At 29.5% G+C, this 17,364-nt stretch overlaps 1 protein-coding gene across 2 annotated transcripts in view; it reads right to left on the reverse strand.

Annotated features, from left to right (window-relative positions):
* Nucleotides 1-17,364, reverse strand: part of LOC145694696 (ATP-binding cassette sub-family C member 5-like) — a 78,070-nt gene that overhangs the window by 10,152 nt on the left and 50,554 nt on the right. For both annotated transcript variants that reach the window (XM_081771212.1, XM_081771213.1), the window contains exons 6-20: nt 16,180-16,335; nt 15,460-15,563; nt 14,750-14,897; nt 13,085-13,202; nt 12,341-12,479; nt 11,004-11,139; nt 10,171-10,325; nt 9,393-9,517; nt 7,865-7,963; nt 7,070-7,247; nt 4,763-4,964; nt 3,971-4,167; nt 2,284-2,599; nt 1,288-1,410; nt 873-1,032 (exon numbers count right to left, since the gene is read on the reverse strand). In XM_081771212.1, coding sequence (XP_081627338.1) covers nt 873-1,032; nt 1,288-1,410; nt 2,284-2,599; nt 3,971-4,167; nt 4,763-4,964; nt 7,070-7,247; nt 7,865-7,963; nt 9,393-9,517; nt 10,171-10,325; nt 11,004-11,139; nt 12,341-12,479; nt 13,085-13,202; nt 14,750-14,897; nt 15,460-15,563; nt 16,180-16,335 — 2,356 coding nt within the window. The remainder of the gene's footprint in view (nt 1-872; nt 1,033-1,287; nt 1,411-2,283; nt 2,600-3,970; nt 4,168-4,762; nt 4,965-7,069; nt 7,248-7,864; nt 7,964-9,392; nt 9,518-10,170; nt 10,326-11,003; nt 11,140-12,340; nt 12,480-13,084; nt 13,203-14,749; nt 14,898-15,459; nt 15,564-16,179; nt 16,336-17,364) is intronic.

Here is a 17,364-nt window from a genome sequence, read left to right on the forward strand (position 1 = left end):
GTACGAGATATTTATATACAAAATAATGAAATCTAATATTTGATATTACAGTTTAGTAGGTAACTAAAAGTGTAATTATTATTTTTAAATCGAAGTTTAACAATTATTCTTAACAAAATTGGGAATTGTCATTTTAGGTATCTTCTTCAATGAAATATATATTTTTTTTTAATGTGAATCAACTCTGATATTTGTGATGATATTTTCTTTGTAGAATGAGAGAAAAACCCAGAAGTTGGCTATGGACTATAAATTAAATTGACTTAAAAGGTATCACATGATTATGTAGAAATTTCTTATTAATTACTAATACTAATAAACATCTTATAGTAGTAATTGGAATAAAGAATTTTCGTCAATGAAAAGCATCTACAAACAATAAATATCATTCGTTATTTATTTACTTTACACTTTATATGAACACTTTAAATGCTAACTTTATACAAATATTTTATATATTTAGAAAACTTTTCTGTAAAAGTTTCAGCTTTCAGCAGATGTAAATACCATTTCGTCTGCACTCAATTTATATCGTATCGATATTTATACAAAATAATGAAATCTAATATTTGATATTACAGTTTAGTATGTAACTAAAAGTGTAATCATTTTTTTAAAATCAAAGTTTAACAATTATACTTAACGAAATTGGAAATTGTTATTGTAGGTATCTTCTTCAATGAATTTTTTTTTTTTTTTAAATGTGAATCAACTCTGATGCCATTTCCATTTTACTACAACGCGATTTTCAAACCAAATCACTACACTATCAATCAAACTTTGAAACAATCTATCAAATGCTTCAGCAGTTTTCATAAAATTTCTTTAAATAATAGTGTAATCATATATTTTTTTAAAAAAAGAGTATTTACCTTTCTTCAAAAACAGCTTCCCTTTGGTATGTTCTGATGAATGGAAGCCCAGCCATTGTAGAAGAAAGGAAGTGAACAACAGGATTTTGTAGTTCATTGCTTATCTTCTTTGTCTGGTGAACTGCCGCATTAAGCCACATATCCAATAATACAAAGATTGCTGAAAGGAAAAGGTAGTTAAAAATAGGTTAACAAGAGATGAAACTAAACTTTACAAATTAGATTTTTATTAAAGAGAGAATATTATAACTGAGCCACAGTATAAAACGTTAAAGACGTTCTGACATCTCAGTTGCTATGTAGTACCAATAATGCTCAATAACTTTATATCCAAATGTCTAAAATAATGAAATTGTTGTTCCATTCATATTAAAAATTGGGAAAGAAGAAGATAAATAATTCATGCAACACTTACCTGCAACAACAACCATAGCTATTGTAAAATATGGAAAAATGACGCAAACTAGAAGTAGCTGGGTTACGATGAGAACTAGCCCTTGCCAAACGACGTCCAGGAAATAAGGGAAACGAACATCCACTGAAAATATTCAAATTCATTTTAGATAAATGAAAACTAACTTCTCAAAACTGTTTAAAAAGTTCGTTCAAAATGAGAAATCTCTATTTTCTGATTAAGTAACATATACTGTAGATGTGGCTAAAGTCAAAATTGTGGAATAAATGATTTACTTACTTTGAAAAACAAAGTGAAAGCTTTGACAACAAGTACTTTAAAAATATCTCTATTAACTAGATGTGAATGTATTATGTACCACTTAATGTTACCTTTTAATTTTAATCTATTAATGTGTGAATAGTGCCTTATGAATACAATTTATTAACGAAATACAATATTATATAATTTCAAATAAATGATTTAAATAGTCGATTATATTCAAATGTGTATAAATGTTGAAAATCATCAATCTTCATAAAATATATTCTATGGCACACTTTTAACATTTCATAGATAATAGTTGTGCAAAGACACTAATATATCTATTACTGTTTACACATAAAATGATATACCTTAGTAGGAAAAATAAATTTACTAGTAAGTACCATATGTTGATTTGGATTTATTTGGTTTGTGATTAATAGTAATTAACGATATTTTGTAATGTAATGTTTTTTTAAATTTGCAATTCATGAACTCTATATAAGCGATTGCATGATATTTGCTCCAAAAAAAATACTTCCGAGGAAAGCTATGGATAATGTCTCATCCATTTTTCAATGTTTTATCGTGTACTTATAAATTCTTAATAATATTTTTCTCAAAACCAAGTTAAATAAAGTGACAACATTATTGCTTATTGCAAAATATACTTATACTTCTGTACTGGTATTTTTATTGAAACAATGTATGTAAATTAAATATATAAAATAATGAATATAAAATTCTACTTACCTTCGTCCATATCCTTCGTAAATCTGCTAAGTATTTGTCCACCTTGTGCACTATCAAAAAAGTGAACAGGTTTTCTTATCACTCTATCCAGTAACAAGTTGTGCAGATTTTTGGCTCCTTTGAGAAGTTGATATGAAATGCTCTTAGCTTTAAGAAAGCATGTAAACATCAGGACAGCAGCTGATACTCCATAAACTAATTGGTATATCCAAAGATTGGGATTGTCATTTACGGAACCCATGTCTTCATTGTCCTGTTTTATTATTGATGAATTTAATTTTGGTCCCCATCCTATAGATTTGCTCAACCAACCTGCCTGTAAGCAGCAATCACAAGAAATTTCAATTATGAATTACATGTCATAAGATTATAGTTACTTATTTAGAACTACACATGAATAATTCTTTTGCACTTTAGAATGACATTAGAAGCTCTTTTACTTAAAGACACTGTTATACCCCGTTAATTTTTGACCCGAGGTTGAAAAGTATTTATATTTTATGTCTTCCTGAGCTCCCTCATGGTTATATGATTAGAGTACATAAATTCCGGGTCCGATTCCCTACGGGAGTCCGTGTGGTTCGGCTTTCACGTTAACTTGTAGGTCCCTGTCTCATATAAGCTCGGTATTGAAAAGGACGCAAAACTCTAATGAAAGTAACCAATGATATCCCCTTATATGTATGCTAATTTCTAGTGGTTTTCAGCACAGCTTTAATCTTTTTCGACCAATAAATCATACGTAAACCAGAATAAAGAGAAGAAACATGAAACACACAGAGAATTCAATTTATTAGTACGCCACATTTTATGAAAATGGAGCTCAATATTGGAAATAGATGTAAAAGAAAGAAACAAAAATAGAAAGGACACAATCAGCAGAGAGTATGTGTTGAAAAAAACAAGTTGGAGCAATACAAGGCGTAACAAAATAAAAGTAATAAAATTCAAATTATTGGTGTTAAAATATGTGCAAATGACCTATAAGAAAAAGTTACCGGAAAAATTAAAACAAGTAGACGAAAAAGTTTTTATCCCATTAAAGCTTGAAACCAGCATCAATGCTCCTAAAAGTAATTATTTTCTCCAGTGTATTCTCTCTTATCATTGAATATGATAACAGATTTAAAATTCTTGAGAATTTTAAGTCTTCTCATATTACAAAGGGCTTGGATCACAAGTTTTCTATTGTATACAGTATATGTATTAATGACATGAATATCCTAATAATAACTACTGTATTATATTAAAATTCTTTTCGAGCTTCCTGTTTATTTGCTTGGTAAATCTGTATATTTTCTCTAAACTTTTAATTCATAATTCTATTCAAATTCATATTCACATGAAATATAAGTTAATTTCTCTTAATTGTTATATTCAGCTTATCTACTATTATTCTTTAGATTTTTTTCTTTTATATTTCTTCAGTTTCTGTCATTACATTCTCCACAGTTATGAAGTCAAAATTATCAATATTCTGAAATATTTCTCTCTTTGCATCTAATTATCGGTTAAATGTTTGTAAATTTCTTTTTCTCTTGACGTGATCAGTTGAAAATTATTGTCGTTTATGGTTTACGCTTATATTTCTGAATTTAATTTCTTTACTTCAAACTATGTATAGTCATAGAATATGGTCATATATATATATTAATAGAAATCACAAAATTCAATAAAATCTACTCACCTCATTCTTTCCGTCACCCGTTTCAAGCCAATCTTGGAGCCACACACTGTTGAATAAGCGAACAATTCCAAAGAGAAGCATTGTACTAGCTGCCATAAAACATATGCAATATCCACCACACAATTGCAGATAGTCACCGAAAGTACTCTGTGTTACTTTTTGTTTCTCTTGTTCAACATCTTTCGACTCTAGAGGCACTGAAACAATAAAAGCTTCTTTAATATTTGAAGTTATACACTATTGTATATTTACTCCAATTTAGAGTGACACATTTGAGTTGAGGGAATCTTTTCAAATGTTCGTTGGAGGTTCAAGTTGTACTTATGATTGTGTAAACCTTAAAATACGCTGGCAGTGTTAACACTCTCGTTAGTTATGTTTTAATGTAATCTCGTACTACATAATTTTGAGTTTATTATTAAGTAAATAGCGTACAGATTTTCTCTTAATATCTTCCACGTATTTCTGCAATAATACATTTTACATCATTTATAGGACTAGAAAGCTTACACTTGAAACTAAAGGTAAGCATTTACGCAAATTATAAGAACATAATATAAATAGTAGTATCATAAATAGAAATAGACTATCAATAGCAGAAAGAATAAACTGCATTTTGGAAAACATTGAAATCTTCAGAAGTAAGAATCATACTTATTCATCAACTAAGCAAAATATTTTAAACACACATCACCTAAAGCTGTTAAAGTTCTGAGTTAATTAAGTTCTAACTTCTTTTCATGTCTTAAACTAAAATAGAATTCCCTCAATTGTAGAATAAAAGCAATTTACCTTCTTCTGTCTCGGTCTTCACTTTCTCCAACTCCACTGCTTGAAATGAACTATGTCTTCGATTTCTTCCTTGGTTAGTAGCAACGGTATGCTTCCTTAGTTCCTTGAACTCGCCATCGGCCTCAATTAATGCTGAAGGAGATCCTGCCTCAACTATTTTGCCATCCTTTAAAACTAATACTTTGTCACAACTTTCTAGAATCTATAATAAAAACAGAAGAGAAAGAGAGATTAAAATTCATGCAGTAATTTAAATAGATCGAACGAGAGAGAGACATAACTGTGTCGTAAATGGATTAATACGTGAAGATACGTAGTACAGAGTGTTCAATACTTCCGTCATAACTGTTCTCAAACCCGTTGAATCTGGTGTATTCGATTTTTTTTTTTTTAAATGAACAATGATTTTAATGGTTTGACTTTTCTTCCCGTTGTATGTCCTTTGCTTTGATAAAATGTATTTTCATTACATATTAATTTAATATCAATTAAAATGAATTTGCTTTATAAATACTAAAATTATACACAACAGACTTTAATTTGCACAAAGCAAGAGGCATTTACATAGGCTTAAAGGAGAAATCAGTAGAATGTTACTATTAAAATTTTAGCCCATTTCATGAAAACCAATATACCTCCCCATATAAACAAAGGGACCGAAAACCAAAGATGGCAAAAGTACTTAACACTCTTAATCTAAACACGCTAGTACGAAATAAACCAAAGCACTTTCTTCCATTAAATTTACATGCTGCCATTTTTAGTAGCACATTTCTATGTTCTAGTATACTAATTTTTCTTTTTATGGAATGAAAATTCCATTATAAAACAAGCTGGATTATAAAATACGGTGAACAATTCTAGTTATAAGAAAACTGGAAATTAAGGAGCTGGAGTGGAGGAAGGGATTAAAATTATGAACAGGATTGAAGATACTACTATGCAAGAATTTAGTAAATAAGTAAGGCTCCGTTACATACAAAAATAATTTGGAAACAACGACTACTGTTCCCTAGATATAAAGTTACTCTTCTTATGGATCAAAAAGCCCAGATCCTTGATCTCCTTCAGTTAGGTCACAAAAAGAACATTCCAATTCCTTTTTAATTATTTAAATATTATAGTATAGTACAATTGCAGCACATTGGTGTCTTAATAGTTCAGTCAATACTACAGTAATGGTTTCATCATATTAATGATCTATATTTATTTATTTTCTTTACTATTGTTTATTTAAGTTACTCATTAACATGTTTTTTGAATGTATTTCAAATTTGAAAATTTCCAATTTCGTAGATTGTATTATGTGAGATTACAAGAAACCTAAACTCCTAAAAAAAATTTAACATCCTTCTAAATAAATATATGAACAGAAAATATTGATTACCTACTTTAAGAATAACATTATGTGATGACAATATGCTTTATTGTTCAATGGGGGGGAAAATATACAAGAAAAATTCGAATTTCAATTTCAAGCACTGAAGATATCTGTAATTACTAAGAAAATAATTAATCTTTAATTTGAAATTCTAATTTCTAGTTTTTGCAGAGAATCGAACATTAAAAGACGCTCACTTCTTAATTATTCCATTGGAAAGATTGATTGTGTCGCACATTTTAAAATATAATGGAAATTTCTAAGGGAAATTGATTAATAGCACGGTCATTGCGGAGGATGAAATTAGAACTAAGGGTTAAGATCTACACACATTTGGGATAAATCTAGAAAACCTTGTCACATAAAATAGAATTTACTACACTATATAATCCAGTATCAGTGTGTTTCTATATGAAACCTAATTTTTGAAGATTTTATTCAGTAAATACTTAATCAATTGATAGGATATATATATTGAATTTAAAATACTGATTTTGAACTCATATAAGTACCCTTATTATTAACTTGTCCGTACACGTTTCAACGACTGTTTGTGTCATCTTCAGTGCGTATACTTTAAGGAATTCTTATGTTTACTTGTGGGCTCACATTACCGGTAATATTCATGTACCGTAGAAAAATTATTATTGCACATCGTTGACACCCTTCAATTGGGTTTTTGAAAGTAAATTCAGGGTTGCGTTTGGTGTCGAACGGACAGGTTAACGTACAACATATACGGACAAGTTAAAAAACAGGGGTGCTTAAGTGAATTTAAGATAAATGTTTTAGTCAATTCCTGAAATTGGTTGGAAGATGGTGCCGTTGGCACACACAGATACATGTACATTGACAAAATTTTATTTAATATCCCACTCTCTAGTGCATCAGATTGTATCAGATCAGCATCAGATAATATCTTTTACCTGTAAACTATGTGTAGCAACTACGATTGTTTTGTCACTTAATCTGCCTCGAATACATTGATAGAAGATATGAGAAGCCACTCTGCCGTCGACTGCACTTAAAGGATCGTCCAGGAGATAGATATCTCTGTCAGCGTATACTGCTCGTGCAAGGTTTACTCGTTGTTTCTGGCCTCCACTAGAATGATAAAGTAGCCTCTAATCTCTAATATATTTCTGGGTACATCTTAGAACAGAACATATTAAAATTACAATAAATAAATAAATAAATAAAATATAATTTTAATGTTAATATTAATTAAGAAATGTGTACTGATTTTAGAAACATGTATGTATTTATATTTACAATGTCAAACTAAGGATTTAGTATTTTTATGATTTTTTAAGGACCCTAGAGTAATTTGTGTAATGTAAACCTCTCATTATACATAGGCCTGTTTATTTATTAAAAAAATTTTCTGCAATATTATCTCCATATATTGCAGATACACAGATGCAAATGATACACAAATAAATAGTACAACCAATCATAATCATTAAATAAAGCGAAAGAAAACAACGAAAGAGTGTCTTGCAACATGAAACCCTTGTAGTCGTTTCCTCTGGTCTAGTGGCTAGCATGTATGTCTTTAGTTCATGAGATTTGCATTTGACTCTCAGTGGGAGAGGATACGATACATGGATCCAGACCCTTGGTCTCGCTCCGTATACCCTTACTGCTAACAAAGGACGTAAATATAAATCAATCAATCAAGTTATTGAACAACGATGTATATATATTTATTTGTTTCTTACCTTAGATTGAAGCCATTTTCTCCCACTTCTGTTAAATCTCCATTTACAAGTAACTCCATATCTTGTTCCAGTCCACAAACTTCTAATACAGTATTGTATCTGTAAATATTACAATCAGTTTAAATGTGTTACTTTTTTGCACGTAAGTGAAGAGGTATAGTCTGCTATCGAATTTGACAAACCTAGTGAAAACTTACCATTAACAAAAGCACAGTGTATAAAAATTGAATTAACCATTAGTCAATGTCAGAATAAATCTTTCATATCTCAGAACGCTTTTTAGTTTAGAGCTGAAGAATATCTTCTTTTAGAAGTTTCGGTGAACTAGAACTCTAGAATGCATAGACTCGCAAAGAAGTTTTATTAATAAATATTTCTGGCAACAATAAATGACACCGTAAAAACGTGCAAAGTTTACTAAGGAGACATTATTAACCCTACGTGGTGCCATTAAAATAAAAAAACCAATGGAAATATCAGGATTTGATTTATCTACATCATGAATGAAACACTAGTCTATGAGAATAAAAGCAATATGTTATTGTTTCAATAGCATTTTACAACACATCGATGTGTGTGTTTCTGATTATTATTTAAAAAAAAAAAAAAAAAAAGAAAAGAAAAGAAAGGAAAAAAAGTATTGAAATATTTACGAACTAGCATAACTTTTTTCCCCATAAACTTTAGATTAAAAGAAAGTCTGATCAAATAACCCAATGTCGTGCCAGAATTAAGCACATAATTCATTATTAAAGTGCAAGAAAAAGAAAGAAATAATTTAATCCATGATTTAGAAAATAAAAAGCTGTTTCAATTGCTTTCTGTATTTGAGGTTTGCTTTTAATGATTTATTTTTAAATTGATATTTTAAGTGGAAAGAAAGATTTTTTAATAAATGAAACGAAATATGATACATAAAATATGTGTCAGCATCAATATATTTAGCATGCATTCAATGTTTTAAGAAATATTTAAAAGAATAAACTAATAATAATGTAACTAACAGAGAAACAATATTCTTCAAAATGTCTCTGTCATTTCATGGATAATAACATAATTATCGTCACCCTAATACCTGAACTGAAATCTACAATCATTCGTGACAATAACTTATATTCATTTTATAACATTGATTTGGATCTACTTTTTAAATAAATAAATAAAAATTAAACTTCTGGTCCAACAGCTCTTACAGGCCAGAATCTAGCAGTTGACTTGTGGTATGTACGCCTTTGTCATGTGTGATCAGCACAATGACACTCTTCGCCATCAATGCTACATTGAATAGTGGTGAATAATACTCCAAATCTACTCCCTAACCACTAAAACCTTCAAGAATCAATTAGTAACAGTATCTATACTCATTTTACAATATTAATCTTAATCTATTCCGTAAGTACTGACAGTTTATTCAAATATAGTTCAAATAAATGTTAAAAACTTTTATTATTATCACCTATATATTTTATTTGGATGGAAAATTAAAAAAAAACCCTACTATTAATTTTAATATAAAAAATGAACTTACTTGTTTTGGTCAAATGGAAGCCCAAATACAATATTTTCCCTCACTGTTTCGTTAAATATCCATGCTTGTTGAGATACATAAGCTATTGATCCATCAATCTCCATTGTGCCCTTTTCTATACGAAGCTGAAAGTAAACAAATATATAATTTGACAACCTCGTAATAAAATTATGTATTACAGAAATAAAGTCAGTTTCAAGAGGACATGAAAGGACACGATGACATCAAAAAGAAAACTTGCAAAAGTCACTCAATGCAAAATAGATTGAAAACCTTATTCAGAGAAAAATACAAGTTGCAACAGCGCTGTCATCTTACAATGAGATGAAAACTCTTATTCTTATAGCCTATGTATCTTGTTGGAAGTATTGATTTCTCATAAAGAATCTGATTTTTTTAAAATCTAAACAATTAGCTAACTACAGTACATATTACATTTGACAGTCAAAATTCATAGGGTATTGAAATATTTACGAACTAGCATAACTTTTTTTCTCATAAACTTTAGATTAAAAGAAAGTCTGATCAAATAACCCAATGTCGTGCCAGAATTAAGCACATAATTCATTATTAAAGTGCAAGAAAAAGAAAGAAATAATTTAATCCATGATTTAGAAAATAAAAAGCTGTTTCAATTGCTTTCTGTATTTGAAGTTTGCTTTTACTGATTTATTTTTAAATTGATATTTAAAGTAGAAAGAAAGATTTCGTAATGAATACTCTATACGGACACTGTACGATATTTCATCAGTGTTTGGAAATCAATATGGTTCCTTACCTCGCCTATAATAGCTTGAAGCAACGAACTCTTTCCACTGCCAACACTTCCACATATTCCAACCAAGGATCTCCATGGTACTTCCATATTTATATCATGTAAAACTCTTATTAACGGCGTGTCACTTGGACCAAGAGAAATAACACTTTGCCTGCCTGGAATGACATGTTACGTATTAGACCTAACATTTCTAATACAAGTAAAGATTAATTATAAATTTATAGTACAATTTTCAATTTTTAATGAAATTGAATAAATTTATGTTCTTAGCTGTAAGATTTTTATAATAGCACATTTATATTTCCACTTATGTATGTTCGAAACCTCGTACCCATAAATCTACCCAACTTACGACTCTAAGTATAAAGACATATGTAACTTCAATAATTCTCGAACATAAATGTATGTGTGTGAAAGATGTTACACAAGATTATTTTTATTGAATATTTGCATTGCTCCCTTTGTCAATAAATCGCAGTTTTGATACTATTATTGAAGCCAGAATAAAGCAAGGAACTGGCCATATTATCTCTGTGATTCTGAATTAGTGGGCCAAACTAACTCTGACAGAACACTCAGCAAAGACAATTAAAAGTATTGAAGTGGAAATTTTGCTTTAGGTAACATTCACTCTTAGCCTTCAAATGAAATTATTATTATTCATTAAAACTATTAGCCTTTTAAAGTAGTGTCACTTGCTAATTTAATTTAAGTGTAATATTGGGAATCAGTAAAGGCTTGGATTCTTTCTCGTATACTAAAAGAGTAAAGAACAAAATATTTAAGTTTCACATTTTATACCTAAAAACGAAATAAATCAGAATAGAATTTACCTTTCCTCTTTTTCTTCTGTAACTCTGTTTTAGAAACTTCCCAAGCTAAAGAGCAATTCTTAATATCAATAGCTAATTTAGAAGCAGGCCTCAAGTGTTGACAATCAAAATCAAATTCTGGAAGTGTAAGGTATTCCTGTGAACAGACAATTGCATTTTATGAAATAAAAAATCCAAGTGTATTATTTAATGTTTTTATTACTATACTCTCTAATTTTGCTTTATTCTTGTTAAAAGAATATACAATAAAGAATATACATTGATAATAACACTTATAGCTATTATGTAAACTGAGTCAATGTTAGATCATGGTCCACTATTTTACTTCTAGTAAAAAGTACAGCTACATAATATATATGTATGTTTGGAATTATATGTAATATGTTTTGAAAATATTTTATAGAAAGGGATCAATCTCAGAAAGATTGCAATAAGATGTTCCTAAATAAAAATAGAATCTGATCAAATCCAGCACTTTGGGAATATATCATTTCTTCGTCAGACATGTTCATGCATATTTTAAAAGCTACTGCATTTTAAAAGAAATATCTACGAATTGACAGAACTTTTCTTTCACAAACTTTTGATTTAAAAAATGTGGGATCAAATAGATTAAATGACATCACACCAGGATTGAACATATAACTCATTATTAAAGTGCAAGAGGAAAAAAAAGATCTCATTTAACCCATGTTTTAGGAAATAACAAGCTATTCCTATTGCTTTCTGTATTTGAGGTTTGTTGACATTATCTGTGTCTGACAAAGACAGTGATATCCTGTCGAAACTGTAACACATGTTACTTATAATAAGTGCTTTGACCGGACTTTACTTTTACTTAAGATACGTAGTTCCAAAACTAGAATGAGCGCTACCCAAAACTAGAGTGCACTGATATACATATAAAATAAACATTAGCACTGGTAATTAACAAAAAATTGGCTACTTACCAATGAATCCTCCCTTGAAAAATTTAAAGATTTTTGATGTTTCGGAACTCTCAGCTGGTTCCTTCCTCAGTGGCAGGGTAAAAAGGATTAATACGGAAAGGAGAAAAAAGGAGTAAAACCAGGAATACATACTACTATACACATAAAAAAGATCCTGAGATGAATAGAGCAGAATGAAAAAGAAAATGAACTGAATAAAAAAGAACGTGGTGTCTATGTTAGGCCACTATTGCCAGATCCAAAGTATGCATCAAAGGTAGGTACCCAAGTTCGATCAATGTTGCCAGTATCAAGGTTCATTGGTAAGTAGCCAATTTTTTGTTAATTTTGAATATCCCCCCATGCGCCCATGTAATTATAATTAGCGCTGGTACTTTTCGATCTTACCTTTATTCTTTTCAAGCAGACTTTCGCTTCTCCAACACATCTCACTGCGTATGGCAGCCTTCCCATAGAGAAGAGAACAGCATTATAGATAGAAAACACAGCAAAGATGTCCGTTGCGTGCATTTCGTTGCCACTCAAGCTAGATAGAAACAAGGCTCATTAGTTTTCTTCACAGATTATTTCACTTGCGGAATTTTGTGTTTTAGTTTTAATGATTACTTCCATTGTTTTAACCATGCTATTAAATTATTCCATATTCACTTAAACTAAATGTGCCTTATTTTATTTCTTCTTGCAGCTATACTGCCTCCCTTATGAATTTAGTATGCTATGCTGATTTATTGTTAACGTTGGATGCAAGAAATACATGATATCATTCATTGCCTTCACAAATTGTAGCCTACTGTAAGCACATCAAGTATAACTTCATATTCTTAACTTTTTCTATAATAGTTATTTTAACTAATACTATATGCAAAATAATATTGTAATATTATGTAGACTTGTAATTATTCAATCATTAAATTTGCTTATTAACAAGTTTCTTTTTGTTGTTGTTACCGTATTTTGTTACCGAGTTAACTGTTGTTACCGTATTTTGAAAAAAAAAATATTTCTAAATTGTACTACTGCATGAGATCATTACTGAATAATAATAATAATAATAATAATAATAATAATAATAATAATAATAATAATAATAATAATAATAATAATAATAATAATAATAATAATAAATCTTACCTGTAAGCAAGAAACGTGGCTGCGCTAGCAAGAGTCGCACTAGATGGCGTTAAGGTAGAACCCAATGACTGCCAAAATGATGCCCGAGTTAACTGTTTATGTTCCTTGTTACGTATATCTGTAAATAAATCAGAAATAACTGACAAAACTTGCCAAAATAAACATTTTCTAAATCTAGATAAGAAATTTTGACTTTAAAAGGCTAATGCAAATTCTTAAGAAAAGAAAACTTAACCTGTAATTATAAGTAACTAAGTTTCGTTGAACTTATTTTTCCTACAGTACTTTTTGAAAAAGTATTAGTTTTAGAAATGTATTAATTCTGAGACTACGCATGTACAAAATGTTGTTAACGGGCTGTACTAAATTTCGTACATATTTTCTTACGATAAATGTTTACTTTGCATGAATATAAGTTCACATACATTATAATGCTGTAACAGAGTTAAACTAGATAATATGTTTTGCACTGATTACGTAATTAAAATCAGAAAAATAGAGTCGTAATTTCAATTATCTAATCAATGTAAAATATATACATAACTAGCCCTTTTTTCATAGCATACAATGAAATTTCCACAAAGTACAAAAACTATCACTACTTGTTTTGTTTAGGTATGAGGAAATATAAAATAAAGCCAATCATAGTATATAAGAATTTTTAAGTTCCGTAACTTTAAATTATCATTAATGCATTATTTGAATTAGTATTTCCTGGTTACTTCATCTGACATCTAAAACGAAAAAACATAGCAACTTCGATTGCATATGGGTAGTATTTGAACAGTCAACTATGTCACTAGAATTAAAGTTTCGAAATAATTCAGTTTTACCTGCTTCTCTGATTTCATATTTACCGCAAGAAATATTGCAAAAGTAAATTCCCTTTGATGAATTTACTTTTCTTAATAATTGTGAGGTTGATATACGTATAGAGCGACTAATTATAGAGATACAATCATTTAATGCTATTAGTTAAGAATAATTTTCTAAATTTAACTTGACATTTGTAAGAGGCTATATATTTTACAGATCAATTCCTGCTAATCAGTCCTGTGAAGGATCTTGACACTATAAAGAATAGGAGTGCCCTTAATCAGTGGGATATTAGCTGCCTGATTAAGTGAATATCTGAGCAATCAAGCCATAATTGTTCATTTCTTTTATTCTCATTCTCATTCTACCCTTTTACTTGAGCTCTTCAACTTTTAGTCGTCAGAATTTTCAACCACGGAAGAAATAACTGGTCGTCCTAAACACACTCTATTGATTAGGTGATCTTTTCTAATCATTTTAGGTGAATGACCTAAAACCTGTCTTCCAGTAGGACATTCAAAAAAGAAAATACAAGAGAGTTGATTCAAGAAACTACTAATCTTCTGTAATGTGTTCCCAGTTATTATACCTAGGTATACTGGTAACTTCTTGTCTAATTAAATGACTATAAGAAATTATATAGGTAATTATATATCTTACTAGTATTCTACTTATTAAAATATCTTAAAATGGTTAACTCTTACTACTTTCTCTTATGAAGAAATAGAGATTAATCACATAATTAAAATTAAAGTTCTCTTTAATCACATAAGAGAGATAAAAGTTCTCTTTAAAGAAATACAAGAAAAGACTTTAATTCATGACTATATTAGTTTACGGTGCGCTTACCTAATATTTTGTGAAAGAAACTGTTTTCCCAAGCGTACATTTTAATAAGACGAATGTTGTTGAGCACATTAGATGTCAATGTCACTCGTTGATCAGTCAAACTTACAGTTTTCACACGAATTCTATTGGTCATTTTCCCTATGGCCATCTGCAAAGACATATCGAAAATATCATCAGTTAATTATCACCGCTTCAGATATAGCCTTGAAAGATCAGTTTACACTAAAATCATCAACATTCAACGACCAGGAACAGAATTCGAATTCAGGATCTCCCGATTTCCAAGCGTGAATGCTAACCATCAACCCACGCCTGCTTATACTATTTATATATTTAAGTCTTACCGCTAAAAGTTTAAGAAAATAACTTTTTCCACTTTCTGTTGCAAATATATGTCAGCTATAATATCATTTCTTTGAATTACTAGTTTTACAGTGCTACTTAACTGTTAATTTCTTAATTTTGAAAATCAAAATGGATAGAAAAAATACAACTAATTTCTATATTAGTACTAAGATACGTTTTGTTTGTATTAGTATAGTAGTTTCGATTTTCTAAAGTTCTGAAATTCTGTTACTTATTTGACAACAATAATTCAGTGCAACCAAGGCTCCAGAATCACATTTACTAAAGGCACAAACGCTAACAATTTAAATACAGAAGGCTATTTTGTACGTATGTTGATAATGAAATTAAATGTCTGCACTTACAGTTAAAGGTGTAAATCCAATGATGATGAAATTTCCGAGCAACGCCCACGGTCCCAGAACGTAATATGTATATGCCATTGCCATCAAAGCCATTGCAGGAGCACCTGGAATAGGCAAAGTATTGTAAAGAAACTTACATATAGATACTCCTGTTGGTTAGTTCATGTGTAAATTATTGACAGACTAATAGAGGTAATGCACTTTTGAATGCATTTGTACATCAATATAATGCAACGAGCTTCTTTACATTAATATAATGTATACAGAGCAACTTTACTACAGTTAGTCGCAAAATAATTCTTTATGTTGGATCTAACAGTCTAAGAAATTTAACAGCGATTTCCAAATTGAGAAACAAGACCACTTGTAAAGTACGTATATTATTAAGCAAAAATGAAAAAAGTCTATAAATTCATATTATTTTTATACGTAGACAAATATAAGAAAAAACAATTGTCACCTGTACAGTTATAAAATAATTATCCATGTGTTTAAAATAGATTGACAGAAGGATTTCTATGACGGTAGTCCTAGAAATTTACTTATATTTGCATATGATATATTGGTATGTTTACAGTGATTGAATTGTACTGAATTGATCTGGTACTATTCCTTACTATAAATAGTATGTTAACAAATTATTTTATTTAATTTTTATTTCCACTTTTTATTTTATTTATTTATTTTTGGAAAATGGAAGAAAGATAATCTTTTCTTTACCAATAAGAAGAGGACCAGCTGCCACTGCTTCACATATTCGTTCCTGATCGTTTGTGCACAAGGTTACCACTTGTCCCAGCAGTCTGTCACTGGCTGACTTAAGACGAAGTAACTTCCTGTAGATAAGCAACTGCAATGCTCCTTGCACTCGGATGGCTAGAAATTATAAAAAAGAAAAAAAAAGTTATATGCACACGAAAGTCATAAAAAGTTCTAGTTCTACAAATAAGAACAAAGTATTCCAAGTTAGATGAATCTAAAATGATCTGCAAATCTCTTCTGGTGTCTATTTAAAGCAATGATAGATTGTCAATCTTAATCACAACTGAAAGTTAAGTGTATTGGTTTTGGACTTTTTTTTACGCGATTTATGTATGTTAAAGTTTATTCCATGTTTTCAAATGAGTTTAAGGTTGTTCATAATATTTCCAATCGCGTGCACTGATCTTTTATCAATTTCTCCTCATTATATTGTAGTAATTGTAAATGTAATTGTTTCAAAGTACAATATGAGTGTTAAATATTAAAATTGCTTTAAATTGTGATGAAAGAATTTTATAGAAAACAATGCTAACCGTTTCACAAATAAATAATATCGTTTCTTGATTGTATGAATAGGCCTTCATTGTAGATTAGAATAGAAAATATACCGCTATAAAAATTTTATCTAATACAAGTATGACTTCAAAACTAAATCGTGGAAAGCTTCTCTTCTGCACAAACAACATCTATTCACCGATCGTCCATCTTGTCAACTCTCCAGTTGTCGAGTCGAAATTTTCCCTATTAGATGATATAAACTGATCACAAACCTATTTTCGTTAAGATATTTTTGTACAATCTTAGACAAGAAGAAACTAGTTTTCATTTGACGACATACATAAATTCTCCTCTCAATAGCTTCAATTGCAGTTATCTATAACTTAAAAAGAAAATGATCTGATTTGAGATCATTATTCCCATTTTCAAATTATTGATAGGCAAATGGAGGTGTTGCACTTCTGAATGCTTTTATGCATTAATTCAATTATTATTCTTATGCGTACGGCTTACTGCAAAACACTTCTTTATGTTAAGTTTAATATTCTAAAATGTGTAACTATAATTTCTAATCTGTAAATCTTGCTCATATGTAAAATATACGCTCAAACAAGAATACAAAAGAAGGTCCTATTTGGTTTGTCT

Source organism: Thermobia domestica, chromosome 9, assembly GCF_964235325.1.
Source record: "Thermobia domestica chromosome 9, izTheDome1.hap1.1, whole genome shotgun sequence".
Classification (NCBI taxonomy): Eukaryota; Metazoa; Arthropoda; class Insecta; order Zygentoma; family Lepismatidae; genus Thermobia; species Thermobia domestica.